The 19,760-nt window shown below is 38.9% G+C and overlaps 1 protein-coding gene across 1 annotated transcript in view; it reads right to left on the bottom strand.

Annotated features, from left to right (window-relative positions):
* Positions 1–10,879: 10,879 nt before the first annotated feature.
* MAP3K19 (mitogen-activated protein kinase kinase kinase 19) overlaps positions 10,880–19,760 on the bottom strand; it is a 75,004-nt gene continuing 66,123 nt past the window's right edge. Inside the window, exon 14 of the mRNA XM_056793765.1 lies at positions 10,880–11,303. Within this exon, the coding sequence (XP_056649743.1) occupies positions 11,237–11,303 (67 nt within the window). The 3' untranslated portion in view covers positions 10,880–11,236. The remainder of the gene's footprint in view (positions 11,304–19,760) is intronic.

Here is a 19,760-nt window from a genome sequence, read left to right on the forward strand (position 1 = left end):
CACAATAGTATTCCATCACCAACATATACCACAATTTGTTCAGCCATTCCCCAATTGATGGGCATCCCCTCGTTTAACAGTTTTTGGCCACCACGAAGAGCGCAGCTATGGATATTTTTGTACAGGTCTTTTTGTCCATTATCTCTTTGGGGTACAAACCCAGCAGTGCTATGCCTGGATCAAAGGGCAGACAGTCTTTTAGCACCCTTTGGGCATAGTTCCAGATTCTGCGCTGCAGAATGGTTGAATCAATTCACAACTCCACCAGCAGTGCATCAATGTCCCGACTTTGCCACATCCCCTCCAGCATTCATTACTTTCCTTTGCTGTCATGTTAGCCAATCTGCTAGGTGTGAAGTGGTAGATCAGAGTTGTTTTTATTTGCATCTCTCTGATTATAAGAGATTTAGAACACTTTTTCATGTACTTATTAATAGTTTTCATTTTTCTTTATAAATCTGAGTAATTAGACCTTGTCAGAGGTTTTTGTAATGAAGATTGTTTCCCAATTTGTTGCTTCCCTTCTAATTTTGGATGCATTTGTTTTGTTTGTACAAAACCTTTTTAATTTGATGTAATCAAAATTATTGATTTTACATTTTGTGAGTTTTTTCTAGCTCTTTCTTGTTTTTTTTTTCATTTTAAACATTATTTTATTTGGTCATTTTCATACATTATTCATTGGAAACAGATCATTTTCTTTTCCTCCCCTCCCCCTCCCACCCCCCCACCCCCTACCACCCCTTCCCTAGCGACATGCTCTTCATCTGGGTATCACATGTGTCCTTGCTCTGAACCCATTTCCTTGTTGTTGGTATTTGCATTAGGGCGCCCTCAACCTCTGTAGTCAAGCAGTTGCTTTTCCTCGGTGTTTTTACTCCCTCAGTTTGTCCTCTGCTTGAGGATAGTTTTTTTTTCTCGTAGATCCCTGCAGATTGTTCAGGGACATTGTAAAGCCATTACTGGAGAAGTCCATTACCTTCAATTGTACCACAGTGTATCAGTCTCTGTGTACAATGATCTCCTGGTTCTGCTCCTCTCACTCTGCATCACTTCCTGGAGGTTGTTCCAGTTCACATGGAATTCCCCCACTTTATTATTCCTTCTAGCACAATAGTATTATATCACCAACATATACCACAATTTGTTCAGCCATTCCCCAATTGATGGGCATCCCCTCATTTTCCAATTTTTGGCTACCACAAAGAGTGCAGCTATGAATATTCTTGTACAAGTCTTTTCCCTTATCATCTCTTTGGGGTACAAACCCAGCAGTGCTATGCCTGGATCAAAGGGCAGATAGTCTTTTATCGCCCTTTGGGTATAGTTCCAGATTGCCCTCCAGAATGGCTGGATCAATTCACAACCCCACCAGCAATGCATTAATGTCCGATTTTGCCACATCCCCTCCAGTATTCATTATTTTCCTTTGCTGTCATGTTAGCCAATCTGCTAGGTGTGAGGTGATACCTCAGAGTTGTTTTGATTTGCATCTCTCTGATTATAAGAGATTTAGAACACTTTTTCATGTGCTTATTAATAGTTTTGATTTCTTTAAGTGAAATTTGCCTATTCATGTCCCTTGCCCATTTTTCAACTGGAGAATGGCTTGATTTTTTGTACAACTGGTTTAGCTCTTTATAGATTTGAGTAATTAGAACTTTGTCAGAGGTTTTTGTTATGAAGATTGTTTTCCAATTTGTTGCTTTCCTTCTAATTTTAATTACATTAGTTTTGTTTTTACAAAAGATTTTTAATTTGGTGTAGTCAAAATTATTTATTTTGCATTTTGTGACTCTAAGTCTTGCTTGGTTTTAAAATCTTTCCCTTCCCAAAGGTCTGACATGTATACTATTCTGTGTTCACCTAATTTACTTATAGTTTCCTTCTTTATATTCAAGTCATTCACCCATTCTGAGTTTATCTTGGTGTAGGGTGTGAGGTGTTGATCCAAACCTAATCTCTCCCACACTGTCTTCCAATTTTCCCAGCAGTTTTTATCAAATAGTGGATTTTTGTCCCAAAAGCTGGGGTCTTTGGGTTTGTCATAGACTGTCTTGCTGAGGTAATTTACCCCAAGTCTATTCCACTGATCCTCCTTTCTCTTAGCCAGTACCAAATTGTTTTGATGACCACTGCTTTGTAATATAGTTTGAGATCTGGGACTGCAAAGCCACCTTCCTTTGTATTTTTTTTTCATTATTTCCATAGATATCCTTGATTCTTTATTCTTCCAAATGAACTTTGTTATGGTTTTCTCTAATTCAGTAAAATAGTTTTTTGGTAGTTCAATGGGTATGGCACTAAATAGATAGATAAGTTTGGGTAGGATGGTCATTTTTATTATGTTAGCTCATCCCACCCATGAGCAATCAATGTTTTTCCAATTGTTTAGATCTAGTTTTAATTATGTGGAGAATGTTTTGTAGTTGGGTTCATATAGTTCCTGTGTTTGTCTTGGCAGATAGATTCCCAAGTATTTTATGTTGTCTCGGGTGACTTTAAATGGAATTTCTCTTTCTAATTCTTGCTGCTAAACTGGGTTGGAGATATATAGAAATGCTGATAACTTATGTGGGTTTATTTTGTATCCTGCAACTTTGCTAAAGTTGTTGATTATTTCGATTAGCTTTTTGGTTGATTCCCTGGGATTCTTTAGGTAAATCATCATATCATCTGCAAAGAGTGACAGCTTGGTCTCCTCATTGCCAATTTTAATACCTTCAATTTCTTTTTCTTCTCTAATTGCTACTGCTAGTGTTTCTAGTACAATATTAAATAATAGAGGTGATAATGGGCATCCTTGTTTGACTCCTGATCTTATTGGGAAGGCTTTGAGTTTTTCCCCATTGCAGATGATGTTTGCTGATGGTTTTAGGTATATACTGTTTATTATTTTTAGGAAAGGCCCTTCTATTCCTATACTTTCTAATGTTTTTAATAGGAATGGGTGTTGTATTTTGTCAAAGGCTTTTTCTGCATCTATTGAGACAATCATGTGATTTTTTGTTGGTTTGCTTGTTTATATGGTCAATTATGTGGATGGTTTTCCTAATATTGAACCATCCTTGCATTCCTGGTATGAATCCTACCTGATTGTAGTGGATAACCCTTGTGATGACTTGCTGGAGTCTTTTTGCTAGTATCCTATTTAAGATTTTTGCATCTATATTCATTAGGGATATTGGCCTATAGTTTTCTTTCTCTGTTTTTAACCTGCCTGGCTTTGGGATCAGTATCATGTTTATGTCGTAAAAAGAATTTGGTAGATCCCCTTCTTGGCGTATCCTGTCAAATAGTTTGTATAGTATTGGGGTTAGCTGTTCTTTGAATGTTTGATAGAATTCATTTGTGAATCCATCTAGACCTGGGTATTTTTCTTAGGGAGTTCTTTGATGGCTTGTTCAATTTCTTTTTCTGATATGGGGTTGTTTAGGTAATTTATTTCTTCTTCTTTTAGTCTAGGCAATTTATATTTTTGTTAGTATTCATCCATATCACTTAGATTGCCATATTTTTTGCCATATAATTGGGCATAGTTGTTTTTAATGATTGCCTTGATTTCCTCTTCATTAGAGGTGAGGTCTCCCTTTTCCTCTTGGATACTGTCAATTTGGTTTTTTTCTTTCCTTTTTTTAATTAGACTGTCTAGTACTTTGTCGATTTTATTTGTTTTTTCAAAGTACCAGCTTCTAGTCTTATTTATTAAATCACTAGTTCTTTGACTTTCAATTTTATTAATTTCTCCTTTGACTTTTAGGATTTCTAATTTAGTCTTCATCTGAGGATTTTTAATTTGTTTACTTTCTAGTTTTTTAATTTGCATGCCCAATTCATTGACCTCTGCCCTTCTTAATTTGTTAATATATGAACTCAAGGATATAAATTTCCCCCTGAGTACTGCTTTGGCTGCATTCCATAGGTTTTGAAAGGATGTCTCACCATTGTCATTTTCTTCAATGAAGTTATTAATTGTTTCTGCGATTTGTTCTTTAACTAGCTGGTTTTGGAGAATCATATTGTTTAATTTCCAATTAATTTTTTATTTATCTCTCCATGTACCCTTACTAATTATTATTTTTATTGCATTGTGGTCTGAGAAGGTTGCATTTATTATTTTTGCTCTTTTGCACTTGTTTGCAATGATTTTGTGCCCTAGTACATGGTCAATTTTTGTGAATGTACCATGTACTGCTGAAAAGAAGGTATATTCCTTTTTGTCCCTATTTATTTTTCTCCATATGTCTACTAACTCTAATTTTTCTAAGATTTCATTTGCTTCTCTCACCTCTTTCTTATTTATTTTTTTATTTGATTTATCTAGTTCGGATAGGGGAAGGTTCAGCTCTCCCACTAGCATAGTTTTTCTATCTATTTCATCCTTGAGCTTCTCTAGTTTCTCCTTTAAAAATTTGGATGCTCTGCCATTTGGTGCATACATATTGAGTACAGATATTTCCTCGTTGTCTATACTGCCTTTTATTTTATTTACCTCCCATATCTCTTTTAACTAGATTTATTTTTACTTTGGCTTTGTCCAATATAATGATTGCTACACCTGCCTTCTTTTTATCATTTGATGCCCAATAGATTTGGCTTCACCCTCTTACTTTCACCCTATGTGTATCTACCTTCCTCATGTGTGTTTCTTGCAGACAGCATATGGTAGGGTTGGGATTCTAATCCACTCTGCTATTCGCTTGCATTTTATGGGTGAGTTCATTCCATTCACATTCAGAGTTATGATTACTAGCTGTGTATTTCCCAGCATTTTGATTTCTATTCCTGGTCCTGCCTTTTCTTTTTTCACTATTTCCTTCTATACCAATGTTTGTTTATAGTCAGTCCCCCTAGTTACCCCCCTTATTTTACTTCCCTTTCTACCCCCTCCCTTCTTATTCTCTCCCTTATTTTCCCCTGTAGTCTTTTTAAAATTCCCACCCCCCCATCCTCTCCCTCGCTTGTACTGCTTCCCTCCCCACCAGTCCGTTTTTTACCCTTCTGCTCCCCTATAGGGTGCAGATCTAGACTCTTCCCCAGTGGATTGGATTGTTCTTCCCTCTTTGGGTCAGTTTCAAACTACATAAGAGTTGAGTATTTCCTATCTCCAACCTCTTTACCCTTCCAGTGTATCGATGTTCTCCCCCCTCCCGCCATGAACTTCTTTGTGACATATAAATTTATCCCCATTTGTTTCTTTTCCCATTTCTTTTAGTCATAACCTATTTTTTTAGCTCTAGTCATGTATATATATATATATATACACATGTATATGTATTTATGCATGCATATATCTATATACCTATTTATGTCTTGTCCTTTCATCCTAATCAGTTTGTCACTGTTCCCTCTGAGTGTAATTCTTCTAGCTGCTCAGGTGATAGCAACAGTTTTTAAGAGTTGCCAATGACCTCTTTTCTTATAGGGATACATATAATTTTAACTTATTGAGTCTCTTAAAAATTTTTTGTTGTTGTTTTGTTTGTTTTTTCCCCTCTTTTTTAATTACCTTTTGATGATTCTCTTGAGTTCTGTGGTTGGACTTCGAATTTTCTGTTCAGGTCTGGTCTTTTATTTATGAATGCTTGGAACTCTTCTGTTGTGTTGAATGACCATACTTTCCCCTGTAAGAATATAGTCAGTTTTGATGGGTATTTTATTCTTGGTTGTAGACCTAGTTCCCTTGCTTTCCAGAATATCATATTCCATGCCTTTCAGTCCTTCAGTGTGCATGCAGTCAGATCCTGTGTTAACCTCACCATGTTTCCATGGTATCTGAATGGCTTCTTCTTGGCAGCTTGTAATATCTTTTCTTTCATCTGATTGTTTTTGAATTTGGCTATAACATCTCTTGGTGTTGTCAGTTGGGGATTAAATACAGGGGGTGATCTGTGGATTCTTTCAATCTCCACTTTCCCCTCTTGTTCTAGGATCTTGGGACAGTTTTCCTGGATAATTTCCTCTAGTATTATGTCCAGGCTTTTTCTTTTGTCGTGGTCTTCTGGTAGTCCAATTATTCTTAAATTGTCTCTTCTTGAACGATTTTCTAAATCATCTGTTTTGTGAATGAGATGATTCACATTTTCCTCAATTTTTTCATTCTTTTTGTTTTGTTTTATAGTGTCCTGCTGCCTTGTGAAGTCACTTAATTCCATTTGTTGTATTCTGGTTCTTAAAGATTGGATTTCCTCTCTGACTTCTTGGTCATTCTTTTCCTTCTGATCTGATTTTCTTTGAAGATCGTCTTTCATCCTCTTTACCTCGTCTTTCATCTCCTTTGCCTCATTTCGCAGCTGGTTGATTTTGGCTTTCAAGACACTATTTTCTTGTTTTAGTTCAAGTGCCTCTGTTTCCAGATGACTTATCTTAATTTTTAAGTTCTTTTCCCAATTGTCTTCAGCCTCTCTTAGTTGTGTTTTGAGTTCTTCCACAGCCTGTATCCAATTTGCTGGGATTTCTGGTTTATCATTTGCTGATCTCTCCCCCTCTGCTCCATTTGCTGAGTAGTAGCTGTCTATTGTAGTTTCTTTCTTCTTTTTCTGTTGTTTGCTCAAATTCACCCCTTCTTTACTCTCTGTATTTGTCTGTGGTCTTGTTCCTCTCATTTTTTTTTTGTTTTTTGGGCACTTCTATCAGTCTCTCCTTTTGGAGCTTTAACAGAAGATCTCTTGGTGTAGTCTCTGGGGGGAGGGTTGTTGGGGGTTTGAGCTTTCCTGTGCTCTGGAGGCTTTTGATTAGCTTAAAGTCCAGCAATCAATGAGGGTGGGTGGGGAGCCTGGGTTTCCCTGTGTTCTGGAGACTTTTGATGGGATTAAGTTCAGCTTGGTTGGGCTGGGTTTGCTCTGAGTTCTAAACTTCCTGGACGGCTGGAGCAAATATGGAGGATCTCCAAAGCTCTGGCCAGGCTGCCAGGTCTATGCTCCTTCTAGGCCACCATCTTGACTCTGCCTCTAGGTTTCTGTTCTTTCAGAAGACCCTGCTCTCTAAGGGGGGAGGGGTCATGGTCTCCCTGGGTTCTGAGGGCTCCTGATGGGATTATGTTCAGCTGGTGTGGGCTGAATGATCCCCGAACCAAAAAACCTCCTCCTCCACAATCTGTGTTGAATGCCTGGAGACTGGCCCAGGTTGCTTTCAAGGTAAGCCCTTCAGAGTAACCCCTTTGCTGGCCCTGAGGTTTCTGTCCTTTCAGAAACTCTGAGGGCTCCTGATGGGATTGGGTTCAGCTGGTTCCCTAAAGCTGGAGCCTTCCTTGAGACTCAGATGGAAGGACCCAGCCAGGGGGTTACAGGCTTCCCCCTTCTCTCTATGTTTCCCTGCCATCTGTATTGGGAGCCCCGGAGACTGGCTCAGGTTGCTTTCAAGGTGAGTCCTTCAGAATAGCCAGACCTGAGGCCCTTTTGCCGGCCCTGAGGTTCCCGCTGCTGCCGTGGGCTCAGCATTCTGGGTTGGGGGGGATGGGTTCTGGGACCTTCCTTCTGCCTACCCCTTAGATCTGAGTGATCTAGGGTTCTGGCTTTTGGGAGGCCATACCTTTTGATCCAGGTCCAGGAGGAGGGTTCCCCAGGTCTATCCTGTTGTTCAGTTTGAATTTCGGTGTCCTGGGAGCATTCAATTTGTGACTGGCAAGGAAGGGATTTCAGAGGTCTGAACTTTCGCTGCCTCTAAGCCGCCATCTTGACCAGAAGTCTCTTTCTTGGTTTTAAAATCTTTCCTTTCCCAAAAATCTGACATGTATACTATTCTGTGTTCACCTAGTTTACTTATAGTTTCCTTCTTTATATTCAGTTCATTCACCCATTCTGAGTTTATCTTGGTGTAGGGTGTGAGATAATGATCAAACCTAATTTCTCCCATACTGCCTTCCAATTTTCCCAGCAGTTTTTATCAAACAGTGGGTTTTGGTCGTGTTCCTAGTTTTAAAGGAACTGGACTGGGAGTCAGGGACGACTCTGGTTTGAGTTCAACCTCTAATACTTCAGTATTAGTTAACTAACTGTGTGTCCACCAGCAGGTTCCTCTCTTTCTCTGAGCCCCAATGTTCTCATTTGTTAAATGAGTATAATGACCCCTGTAGTTCCTACCATATGGAGGAGATGCAGCTTCAAGTCCCACATGCTCCCCTGCTGTCCTTGAAAAGTCAGAAAATTCAAGGAAATTCACACCTAGGATGGTGAATTTATGGGAAAACATGCAAGAGCATCTCACAGAATTGGAAGATTTGAATTCAAATATTGTTATCTGCCTGGTTAGAATACCCACATCAATGAGATCCCAACTCCAGTGTTGAGACTTATTAGTTATGTGATTGGTAATGATGGTAGAGCTGATGTTCCCATCAGCCTAATGATCTTCGAAGAAGGGATGATACTGTGGTAGCAAATATGTTGTCCTTAAAGCTTAATCAACAAAATAAGACCAAACAACATATTGTAAAGGTCTTATCAAGCTTGTCTGAAGCCTTTTCCATCTAAATCCTTGCTCCTACCCAGCTATGCAAAAGAAAGGGGAGATCTGGAGAGAAGGAAGCAAGGAAGAAAAGAAAGAAGAAAGGGCTTATTAAATTCCTACTATGTGCTAAGTGCTTTACAAATCTCTTGATCCTCACAGTCAGGGGTGGGGGGTGGCCATTCTACAGTTGAAGGAAATGAGGCAAAGAGGTTAATTGATGTGCCCAAGGTCACACCACTAGTAAGTATCTGAGACTGGATTTTGAATTTGGGTCTTTTTTGACTTCAAGTCTAGCATTAAATCCACTGTGCCATCTAGCTGACTCTAAGTAGTGGTGACTGTGACACAATGAATAAGTATCACTCAGAAAGAAAGAATAGCAAACCTCCAGGGAAAAAGAATTCTACAGATACTCCAGCAATTACTGAGTTCCACAGTGGCCTAAAGAAATAGAACTCAAATAAATTCACATAGAACTTTAAAATAATAAAAAAAAAAGACTAGTATAGAAATTAGGTCAGAAATGATGCCTGCTGCTGAGCCTTATTGTCTGGAATTGGGAAAGCAAATTAGGACTGTTGGCTAATGAAAACCAGTTTGTTATGGCTGCAGTCCCCCAGGACACAAGTATGATGAAGCTCATAGCCCCAGAGTTAATACCCAGAAACTGGGCATTAACCCTTGTCAGCCTCTTGCTGAAATGGTACCATTCCTGCTTCCTGCTACTCCTACTTCCCTGCTCCAAATTCTTTTTATTAGAAAAATTAGGACTTATTCCAACTTTATTGTTCCTATAAATATTAGAGTAGGCTCCCGTTGATATCATGTTGGCTATTTGATTTATTTATGTGTTTGAGGGGTTCAAGATCTCTGCCCAAAATATGGATACCCTCCCAAATCACTCCTGGGTTCTGCCCACTGGGGAGGAGTGGAGGGAAAGAACATGAATCATGCAAACATGGAAAAATATTCTAAATTAATTAAATAAAAAATTTCAAAGTCCCCCCCTCAAAAAAAAAAAGAAAAGGAAAAGAAACCCTCCTCTCACCCAAATTGCCTCAGATCCCTGAGGCAAGTCTGTAGATCACTTACTGATATATGTGAAAGTATACTAAATTAAAATCCTTCTATTGGATATTTTTTGTTCAGTAGAAAAAAAGCTATCCAATGTTGGGTCATTTTAATTCTATGTCCTTTTTTTTCCCTTTGTCTATCTTTGTTCTCCTTAATGCCCAGTAGCCACAAAGATTCTTACCATTCCCCTGCCTGGCCCCCACCAGCTCTGGGATGCTTATTTGCTCTACTCATCCCTAGCTTACACCAACCATGGAGAGTCCAAGAGACATTCCAAACGTTGGAGAGCCAGTCCTGGAGACAGAAACTCCTGGGTTCAAATTTGCTCTCAACACTTCCTAGCTGTGTACCCTGGGTAAGTCACTTAACCCTCATTGCCTAGTACTTAACTACTCTTCTGATTTGGAACTGACTCTTAGTATTGGTTCTAAGACAGAAGGTAAAGGTTTAAAATTTTTTAAAAAACAAATTATTTCTAGGAGTAAGCTACAATTTGGCCCGATGAGCATGATAACTTCAATGACTAGCTCTCCGCAGATCAAGAAAGCCTCTCACTCAGCCATGCCTGGTCTCCCTCAGTGAAACCATGGGGGAGGCAGTAATCCTGATTCATTCATCTCTAACACTTCTCACTTCAGTTCCTTTCGAATATCCTTTATTTTCCTTTGCAAGTACAAAATAAAGAAGTGCCTTTATCCTCTGCATAACATATAAATAAAAATGTCAACATTTATCTTGGGATTTTTACAAGAAAACTAATAGAACAGGAGCAAAGTGAGTTTAAATTGTAACATGACGGATTCGAACTACACTTTAGATTTTTCAAACTATGAGCAGTGGAAATGTTGGGATAGGTTTTATTATTTTTCTTCCTTCCTTCCTTCCTTTCTTCCTTCCTTCCTTCCTTCCTTCCTCACTTCCTTCCTTCCTCACTTCCTCCCTTCCTTCCTCACTTCCTCCCTTCCTTCCAGCTTTCTTTCTTCCTTTCTTCCTTCCTTCCTTCCTTCCTTCCTTCCTTCCTTCCTTCCTTCCTTCCTTCCTTCCTTCCTTCTTTTCTTCCTTCCTTCCTTCCTTTCTTCCTTCTTTTCTTCCTTCCTTCCTTCCTTTCTTCCTTCCTTCCTTCCTTCCTTCCTTCCTTTCTTCCTTCCTTCCTTCCTTCCTTCCTTCCTTCCTTTCTTTCTTCTTTTTTTCCATTTTTACATGATTCATTTTCTTTCCCTCCCCCATCCCAGAGCTGACAAGCAATGGAATAGGTTTTAAAAAACAATGTGTTTGCATATATACTTAGAATCAGGAATGTGCTTGTAATGTTTAATGAGTTCTCCCCACCACCCTCCACAAAAAAAAAAACGAGACATTTTTAAGTTTAAATTACATTATTAACATTTTCACCATCACTTTAAGCCTAGACAGTCAAAAAAATAACAAATCAATCCTGAGTTATAGCATTTGAAGATTTTTGAGGTACACTGAAAATTGAACAATTGGCTCTCAAGTTGGTATGGCTCCAACAGATGTCCAGAAGCCTGCAGGAAAATGAGAACCAGTTCTAGGATGCTAACATCTTCAGCTGATGAAACCACAAGGTTCTGGTTAAGTTTGGATTATACTAAATTTCCAGCAGGAAGATCCATGGCCCTTAACCTTCATTCCCTGCAGTTCTGAAACAACTGAACATCTACAGTGGTTCCTGGAGAACATCCACAGTTGACCTTTAGGGATTTCTCTGAAGGAAAGAGTGCTTCAGGAGTTGCAGAGCAGATGGCCGATCATGCTGATCTCTGGGTTAGAAAACGTAAAATCTAATTAAAAGCAGTTTTCAAGGAACATTTTGCCCAATTACTCTGGTCAAATTCCAAATGTAAGTTCAAGGGACAATTTTTTTCCTCTAAATTTCCCAGTTGTATTTATTTTGAAACCTATGAAATAGTCATCAGACCCTAAGTTCTCATTGGACTTTTAGTTGGTAGTGAATGAACCTTTAAAATATAGCATTATGCATGTGATTTTTCAGTTGTTTATTTCGGTTTTGGTTTTATAAGATTACTTACTTACAAAAATGAGCCCTTACCACTCTTCTGCCTTGGATCCAGTACATCATATTGATTCTAAGGCAGAAGGTAAGGGTTATAAAAAATGAGCAATATGGAAATGTTTTGCATGATACTGCCCAGATCAAATCACCTGCTAGCACCAGAATAGGGAAGCTAAGGGAGGGAGGGATAAAAATTCAATCATATAACTTAGGAAAACTTGTGTGGAAATTTATTATATGTAATTGGTAAAAATAAAATAAAATAAAAAATGAGAAATATTAAAATAAAACATAGAATTCTAATGATTTAGAATTGGAAGAAGGATTAAAAGACATTATTATTGGGGGTTTTCCTGTGTGGACCAGGTCACATTTGCTTTTTTTTTAATGTTTAAAAAAAGATTTCAAATGTTTTGTTGCTGTTGTTTAGTGTGTGTCCAGTTCTAGGTAACTTTGTGGCCTATTGTTCAGGGGTGTCCTTGGCAAAGATACTGGAGTGGTTTGCCATTGCCTTCTCCAGTGTGTCCCCATTTTACAGATGAGGAAATGAGGCAAATAGGGGTTAATTGCCTTTCCAGGATCATACAACTAGTAAGTATCTGAGCTGGATTTTAACTCAGATCTTTCTGGATTCAAGCTTGGTGCTCTATCCACTATAGCATTTAGTGTATTAATCCAGTATTTTGGGAAGCAGTGTGGTTCAATGGATAGATAGAGTATTGGCTTTGGAGTCAGAGGACTTGGATTCAAATCCTATTTCTGGTGCTTGCTATGTGTGTGACCTTGGGAAAATCAACAAACATCCTTGGGCCTCAGTTTCCTTATCTGCAAAGTTTGGAAATTACCTTCCGGTTCTTTCCAGCTCCAGTGATTCTATAACTAAAGGCAGTGAGGCAGCACCCTTCACTTTCCCCTCCTCTCTCATGGGGAAACATTGTAATAGCTTGCAAACTCCTCAGTAAGACCAGAAGTTCCCTAAGAATAGACAGTGTGTTGTTTTCAGATTAATAGGCATTTACTAATTGTTCAATTGAATATTTAAACTAAAATTCACCCATTAATAAGGCATTTGGATTGACTTGGTAGGAGCAACTGTTGAGTGATTACAATTATGGTTTGGTTGTTTTCTTCCTAAATCCAAAACCTTTGGGGAAACCAATAAAATAATTAATACTATAACCGATATAGTGCTTTAATTACAAAGCCCTTTGACATGTATTGTCTCATTTGGTCCTTACTATATACCTTCTTTGTGGATCTTCAGACTCCCAGAGGTCTGATACGCCACACTCACTAGCTCTTAGAGTAGCTAATGTTGTGTTTTGGCATTATTCCTTGTTAAAATAACACTAGTCTTTTTTTTTTAACCCTTAACCTTCTGTCTTGGAATCAATACTGTGTATTAGTTCCAAGTCAGAAGGGTTAGGCAAAGTGGTTTAAGTGACTTGCCCAAGGTCACATAGCTGGGAAGTGTCTGAGGTCAGATTTGAACCTAGGACCTCCCGTCTCTAGGCCTGGCTCTCAATTCACTGAACTACCCAGCTGCCCCCTTCTTTTGTTTTGAAAGTGAAGTTGCTTACAAAAATGACCTCATTAAAAATTATAAAACACAAAATTTTTAATTAGAATATTTACATAAAAGGATGACTAAACCTCTTCCTCCTCCTCCCCCTCTTCTTCCTCCTCAACACTAGAGCCTCCTAGGAACACCTCATAGAGCATTTGGCATTTTCCAAGACACTTTCTTCACAATAACCCAATGAAGTAATTAACACAAATATCATTTTGTAGATAATCAGAAGATTAGAGACCAAGAATTGGGAGGGATCTCAGAAGCCCTTTAGTTCACCCTCTTATTTTACAAGTGAGGAAACTGAGGACCAGGGAAAGTCAACTTACCCAAGATCACAAAGTGAATTACATGAGATGGGATAAAAATCTAGGTGGTCTGATTTCAAGGCCAATCAGAACTCTTTCCTCTGAACCAAGAGGCATAGAGTAATCACTTAATGATAATTCCACTCGATCCTTTTACTGTCAAACTTCTGAGAAGCTTTCTAAACATTTTATTTCTCTTCCTTTGCTACTTATGAACTCCTTAATTTCCTACAGTCTACTTAAAACTATTCTCTTGAAGGACTCGTCTATCAGTCAATTGTCCCATTACTCAATTCACCACCCTTGTAACTTCCCTCATCAAAATAGCCTTCTCTAACCACCAGTCCCATCTGTGGCGGCACGAGGGCAAGTAATGAATCCCCTGAAGTGGTCCATTAGTCTAATCAACACTGCATAATTCCATGGGGTAGAGCCATTGACCATATTTTACTTAATTATAATTTTGAGTAGAATGAATTTTGAATAGCTGTCACCACTTCAGGGAATTCATTATTTGGACTTACCTGTATGTGTAATCTTCACTCATTGGAAGAGGTAAATGGAAGGACTGTCATGCTTTTCAAATGTATATCCCAAGTGCCTAGTTAGCACAATACCTGGCAGATAATAAGCTCTCAGCACTCACCAACCCTTTTTCATTCATTCAGGTGGCTCTTCTTCCTCCCACCCCCAACTGTAGACAATCCTTTCAGCTTACAACTGCCTCTAGGATGCTGCTCCCAAATATTTACCTCCAGCTGTGACCTTTTACCTCCGTTCCAGTGCTGGATCTTGGACAGCCTAGGGGACGTTTCCACAAGAATAGAAAAACCTAGCTCGAGCTCCTTGTCTTTCTCTCCAACAGGAACCCTAGCCCTAATTCACAATTTTAGAATTCTAAAATCCTAGTTCTAAAGCTAAAACAAGCATCAGAGGCCATCTGAAGCAACACCTTTGTATTATGTAGTTGAGGAAACTGAGGCAAAAGAGAGCATAAATGAATCGATATCACACAAGATGTATGTGTTGGTTAGTTTTTGCTGAAATGCTCTTCCCTCCCCCCTTTGTGTTCTTTGTTGTAAGAGATAGCAAAGCAATAGAGTTGAAAATAAATGTGATTTAAAAAAAGACACCAATAAAAATTTAAAATCTGTAAAAAAAAATGTCCTTTCAATATGCCCAAACAAATAAGCAAAAAATTCCATATTTCTAAATAGGTTCTGATCAAGGACGCATGTAAAACCCAGTGGAATTGTGTAGCAGCCCAGGGGCAAGGGGAACAGTCAGTCTTGGGCATGCTCAGTAGTGCTCATGGCTGGGAAGGCCTCTGACCCTTGACCCCAGCTTCTCCCAGGTTAGGCGGGAAAACAGGTTTCTTTGTTCTCCCCTGGTTAAGAGAAACCACACCTATGCCTTGTCATTGACCAATGAGGGTCATCCCTATGTACTACGTAGCAAATGGTATTTATGGCCCAGCAAGCTCCGCCTCGCTCTCTCTCCCCCTCTCTCCTCTTTCAGGCTAGGCGATGGCTGTCCTTGCAGGAGCTTGGCCTCTGGCCAAGCTCCATCTTTAATCTCTCTCTCTCCCCCTTTCCTTTATATACCATGCTTTTGCCTCAATAAACGACTCCTCTTTGCATACCATGTGAGAGCTGTCCGTACCTTCTTTGTCTCTTCCCCTTTCCTTCTCTCTCTCCCCCTCCCCTCTCAGGGGTCGTAAGGGGCTGGTCCCCGACATATCTGGCGCCCAACGTGGGGCCCGAGCGACCACCGGACGACTGAGGAAAAATTCGGCGCCGAAATCGAGACTACAGTAACGGGTAGGGATCGGATAGACAGACGATCCTGAGGAAATCGAGGCTACAGTAACGGGTAGGGATCGAACAGATCCTGAGGAAGGGTAGGTCGTCCCATTCATATCTCCCTCTCAAACCCCATTGTGTGAATGGTCGAATGTATGTGTGTTTTGATGGCAACGGAATAACAGTCCCCTTATATATACGAAGTGCAGTTTCCCTCCCCCACCTGGGTCTGCTAGTCGGAGGCCTCCTCTCTCGGACCTGGATCTCCGGAGGTTAAGAAACACCTGAGGAGCAGTCTGAGGGGGAGGGGAAGGAAAAAGAAAATTTGACCCAGGGAAACCCTCACTAGGGGCGATTGAGAACTCGAAAAATCTCACTCTGAAACAAACAGTTGCTAGAGCATAGTGGATTTCGAAAGGAGCAACTGGGAAAAGAAAAAGCAGGAGTTAAGATTTCATCAGGAAAGTGCAAAGTCAAATTTATGGCCTCCTAAAACAAAAGCTTCAGAGAGCCAGGCTGCTATTCACCCAGTGGGAAAGGCTAGCAGACCAGAAGCAAGGAGCAAGCTAATCTTCACAGGCAAATTCCTGGGATGCTTTTAAAAGGCTTATCAGGAAGTAACTGCTTTGACTCAAAGCAGGACACTTAAAGGCCTGAATTAGGTTAAATTCAGAACAGCCTAAGTTGTAAAAAGATATTGCCATCCTGTAACCAAAGGCAGAAGATTTTTTTTTAAAAAGCAAGTCCTAGGAACTCTTTTGTTTGAGGTCCAGCCAGGTAAAGGCAGGCTTTACCTGGGTGCTGGGAATTTGAATTTTAATTTAGTTTTAATTTGGGTGGGATTTAGGCAAAATTATAAAGGAATGTCTGCTTATATTTTTTGATAAAGGAAGTTAAAAAAGAGAATTAAAATATCTTTCTCTGACTTTTGTTATATGCCACAGAATATCAGGACTAGAAATGTTTTATCTGTAGAGAAATTTTGGTATGAATCACAAGGTGATTAAAGTGCAAACAGAAAATTTTTAAGGTTTGGGCTTAAATCTGAAGCAGCTTGAAATTTTTCTCTCTACCGGCCACGTGGCTTGAGCCACGTGGAAGATAGCATCAGAGCAACTGAGGTTGCAAGCTGTATCACTAAGGCTGTAATTGGCTAGAAGGAAAACTTTAATATTAAGATATAATAAGCATGAATTGGAATATGATTTAAAGGAATTTCTAAGGCTTTCTAATTTTAACTATGGAGGAATTATTAACACTTTTCTAAGCAGGACATAAAGCAACAGGAGGAATCTTGAGCAGAGCTTATTCAAACAACCTGTATGCAGTTCAGAAACTTTTTACTGGGCATATTACTATACCTGTATCCAGAAAGCAAATGATTTATAACTAGAATAGCTTTTACTATGGAAAATTAAGACACATGCTCAGCAGAGTAAAAGCATGGTTAGAAGGATTCAATCTGTTTACCAGTGGTTAATTATTAAGGTTATCAGGAACTCTGTTACTCAGTACAGTGATTTATTAAGGATTTGAAAGAGGCAATACTATCATGTATTGAAATTGCAGATATTGAAGCTGATCATGATATTGAAAAGAGACCTATGATAATAATGCAAATTCAAAGGCTACTGGCATAATTTGATTTATTTCTGCAGTGAAGATTTGCAGAATTAGCAGATGGAAGTAATGATTTTATTCACAGTATTAAGATCTTTTCAGTTATGAAGCTAAGGGCAGTAGTTCAGAAATAACAACTTCTGTGCAACTGTTTGATAATTCTGTGCATATTTTTCCAGCATAAGACAATGCTATAATTTTAATAACTGCACAAGGTGAAATTTTTCAAAAAGCAAAAAGTGTGTGCAGACAAACAAAGGCTTAAGATCCCAGCACACATGGGTCAAATCATAAGTGATTTATAATATGATATTTTTATGATTATGGGTTTGAAAAAGCAAATATTTAAGCATCTATACATGCTGCTTTGCAAAATCTATTGTACATCTATATCCTGAACAAGCAGGTGATATCGCTTATCAATGCAAACTGCTGTGGATTAATTTCACCCCTGATAGACATCCATGTATATTTTGGAGCAAAAGGTGCATTTCAGTTTGCTCCTGGCACAAAGGTTGAACTGTGAAAAGTGATGGGAGATACTTACTCTCCTGGTTTATGGGTTCAAGCTCAAATGAAGAAGTGAGCAAAGTGATTGCAGATATTATGAATAACTGTGCACAACTGTCTATTCCAAACAGCTTGGAATAGCAGGGCTTTTAACAGCAATGCAAAGGCTAAATTGCATAGCTCATGGCTTACATGCAAGCTATGGTACAAAGAGCTCAAAGGAATTCATGAGCCCCAAGGTTCAAAAACTGAAGGTATATATGTTCTGTCACTTTCTAACTTTCTAAGACCCAATGAGGCTTTCATTTGGGGTCGAGGTTTTCTGTTTACTTTCTCAGATACATGGAGTCCATGGAAGATGATTAAGAGCATCTGATGGCAAGAAAATCTGCCCGGAAGAAGGACAGAAGGCAGAGGTGTCTGGCACAGGACACCAGAAAAGCAGCACATGGACTGTAAAGGCTGCCCTATAGGCAGGTTTAACACACTATACACACACACAGGCAATTGTATGAGAAACAATGTACATGCAGAAGAGTATCATTGAGTCACTAACAGATATTCTGTTCTAGGAATATATGGGTATTTGGTAAAAGATCTAACTATTACATGCCTGAAAATTTTGAATGGTATTGGTACAATGTGTAACTTGAAATGATATTATTGGAATTGTTCCATGTTAGCCAAATTTGATCAAATATCAAAAGGGTATAATTGGGAATGTTATGACAGTATAAGGAATGCTATCCACTTGCAGCACAAAAAGGGTATTGCTATCCAAAATGTAATGATGATTATTGTCTCAAAGGGTACATTATATTTGCGAACAACATGTCTCTATTAGAATCAGACTTATCTAGAAGTCAATTTTGTTAAGCGGTGACATTTCCACTTTCATAAGGAAAGAGGTGGATATGATATCACTAATCATCTATCTCTTCTACACCCCAGAAAGAATATAAGTTAAAGCTTTGTAACAATCAATATTGAAGGTAATGATAAAGATCACATTGGGTGAGATACCTGAAGTGGGTTAAAAATCATCAAGATATTAAGACTGTAAGGGACCCAAGGGGATGATAATGTTGGGTCGAGGTCTTGTTTGTATGTTCACAGATAATGAAAACATCTGGTCTCCCACGTCATGCTTCATGCCAGCTGATACAGACCAGGAAGAGAAGCAGACGGAAGGTGATGGCATCAGCTATCTACATGCCAGCCACAATCCGGGCACGCTGGAGGGACACTTCTTTGGTGACTAATATCACTCCAGAACAATGACATTACACTATTAGAGACATTGGCTATTAGGCCACTGAAGGACACTTGTCATGCTGACATCCATTGAGATGGGGTACCCAGAGCAACATCAAGTATGCTAACTCAGAAGGACTAAATCACACTTGTGTCTGTACAAGACACCAGATACATCCCACATTCCAAAGACTTTGCGATGGGATTGAGATGAAATAGCTACAAATTGTCTAGCTACTAATGTATACCTTGTATTTTGTATATGATACTGTCAAAAGAAATGTATATTGTATGCATTGTAAAGCTACCACTTGTATTGTAAGAAATGCTGTTATCAACAAGGGTATAGACCTTGGTATGATTCTCCAAAGAAGTAGGAGATAGAAAACTCATCCATAGGATAGATCTGATACCTCTGACAACAAAAATGAGGTGCTAAGCAGAAAATGCTGCACAGATAGGTTTAATGGACAGGTGACACTGATGTTACTCTCAGGAAAGGATGAGAGATCAGGAAAAAGACATTAGGAAATCTTTAATCAGGAATCTGAGTTATTGTAAGAGATCATTGACATCCAGGCAAAGATTATGTTCCTGACATTACATTAAGGGCTGACTCTTTGTGGGTAATATCTTAATAGGAAAAATGTCTTGCTCTCCTCCAACAGTCCCAGAATTCAGACGGCCGCTGGATTCGGGATCTATTGGCTTCCCTTTCATATACTGGAAGACGTTCTGGTATATGGAAGTAAGACCTCATGAAAAACTGAGGACTCTAGGTTTGACAATTTCTGTGGACGCGCAGTCATTGTCTCTCCTAGGTGGAAAAAATTATTATTGCACAAAAACATGGAGCAAGGGCAAAGTATAATCTAAGTTTTACTGTTTTGGAGTATGGATTAAACACATGACACAATAGGCACAGATAAGCGTGTAGAAAAAGCACATTGAATATTATACACTGACAACTAGGAATGAAAAAGCTATGTCAAATGCTGTAGGTACAAGGAACTGTAGAAATTGTTTCTACATGGGAAACAACTTAAGCTTCTATTTACCCAAACATTGGTTTGGTGGAATGAATTTTGCAAATATTGGTAATGGTATAGGCTTGGTTATTATATTGATGGGTTTATTTA

The sequence above is a fragment of the Monodelphis domestica genome, chromosome 4, assembly GCF_027887165.1.
Source record: "Monodelphis domestica isolate mMonDom1 chromosome 4, mMonDom1.pri, whole genome shotgun sequence".
Lineage (NCBI taxonomy): Eukaryota > Metazoa > Chordata > Mammalia > Didelphimorphia > Didelphidae > Monodelphis > Monodelphis domestica.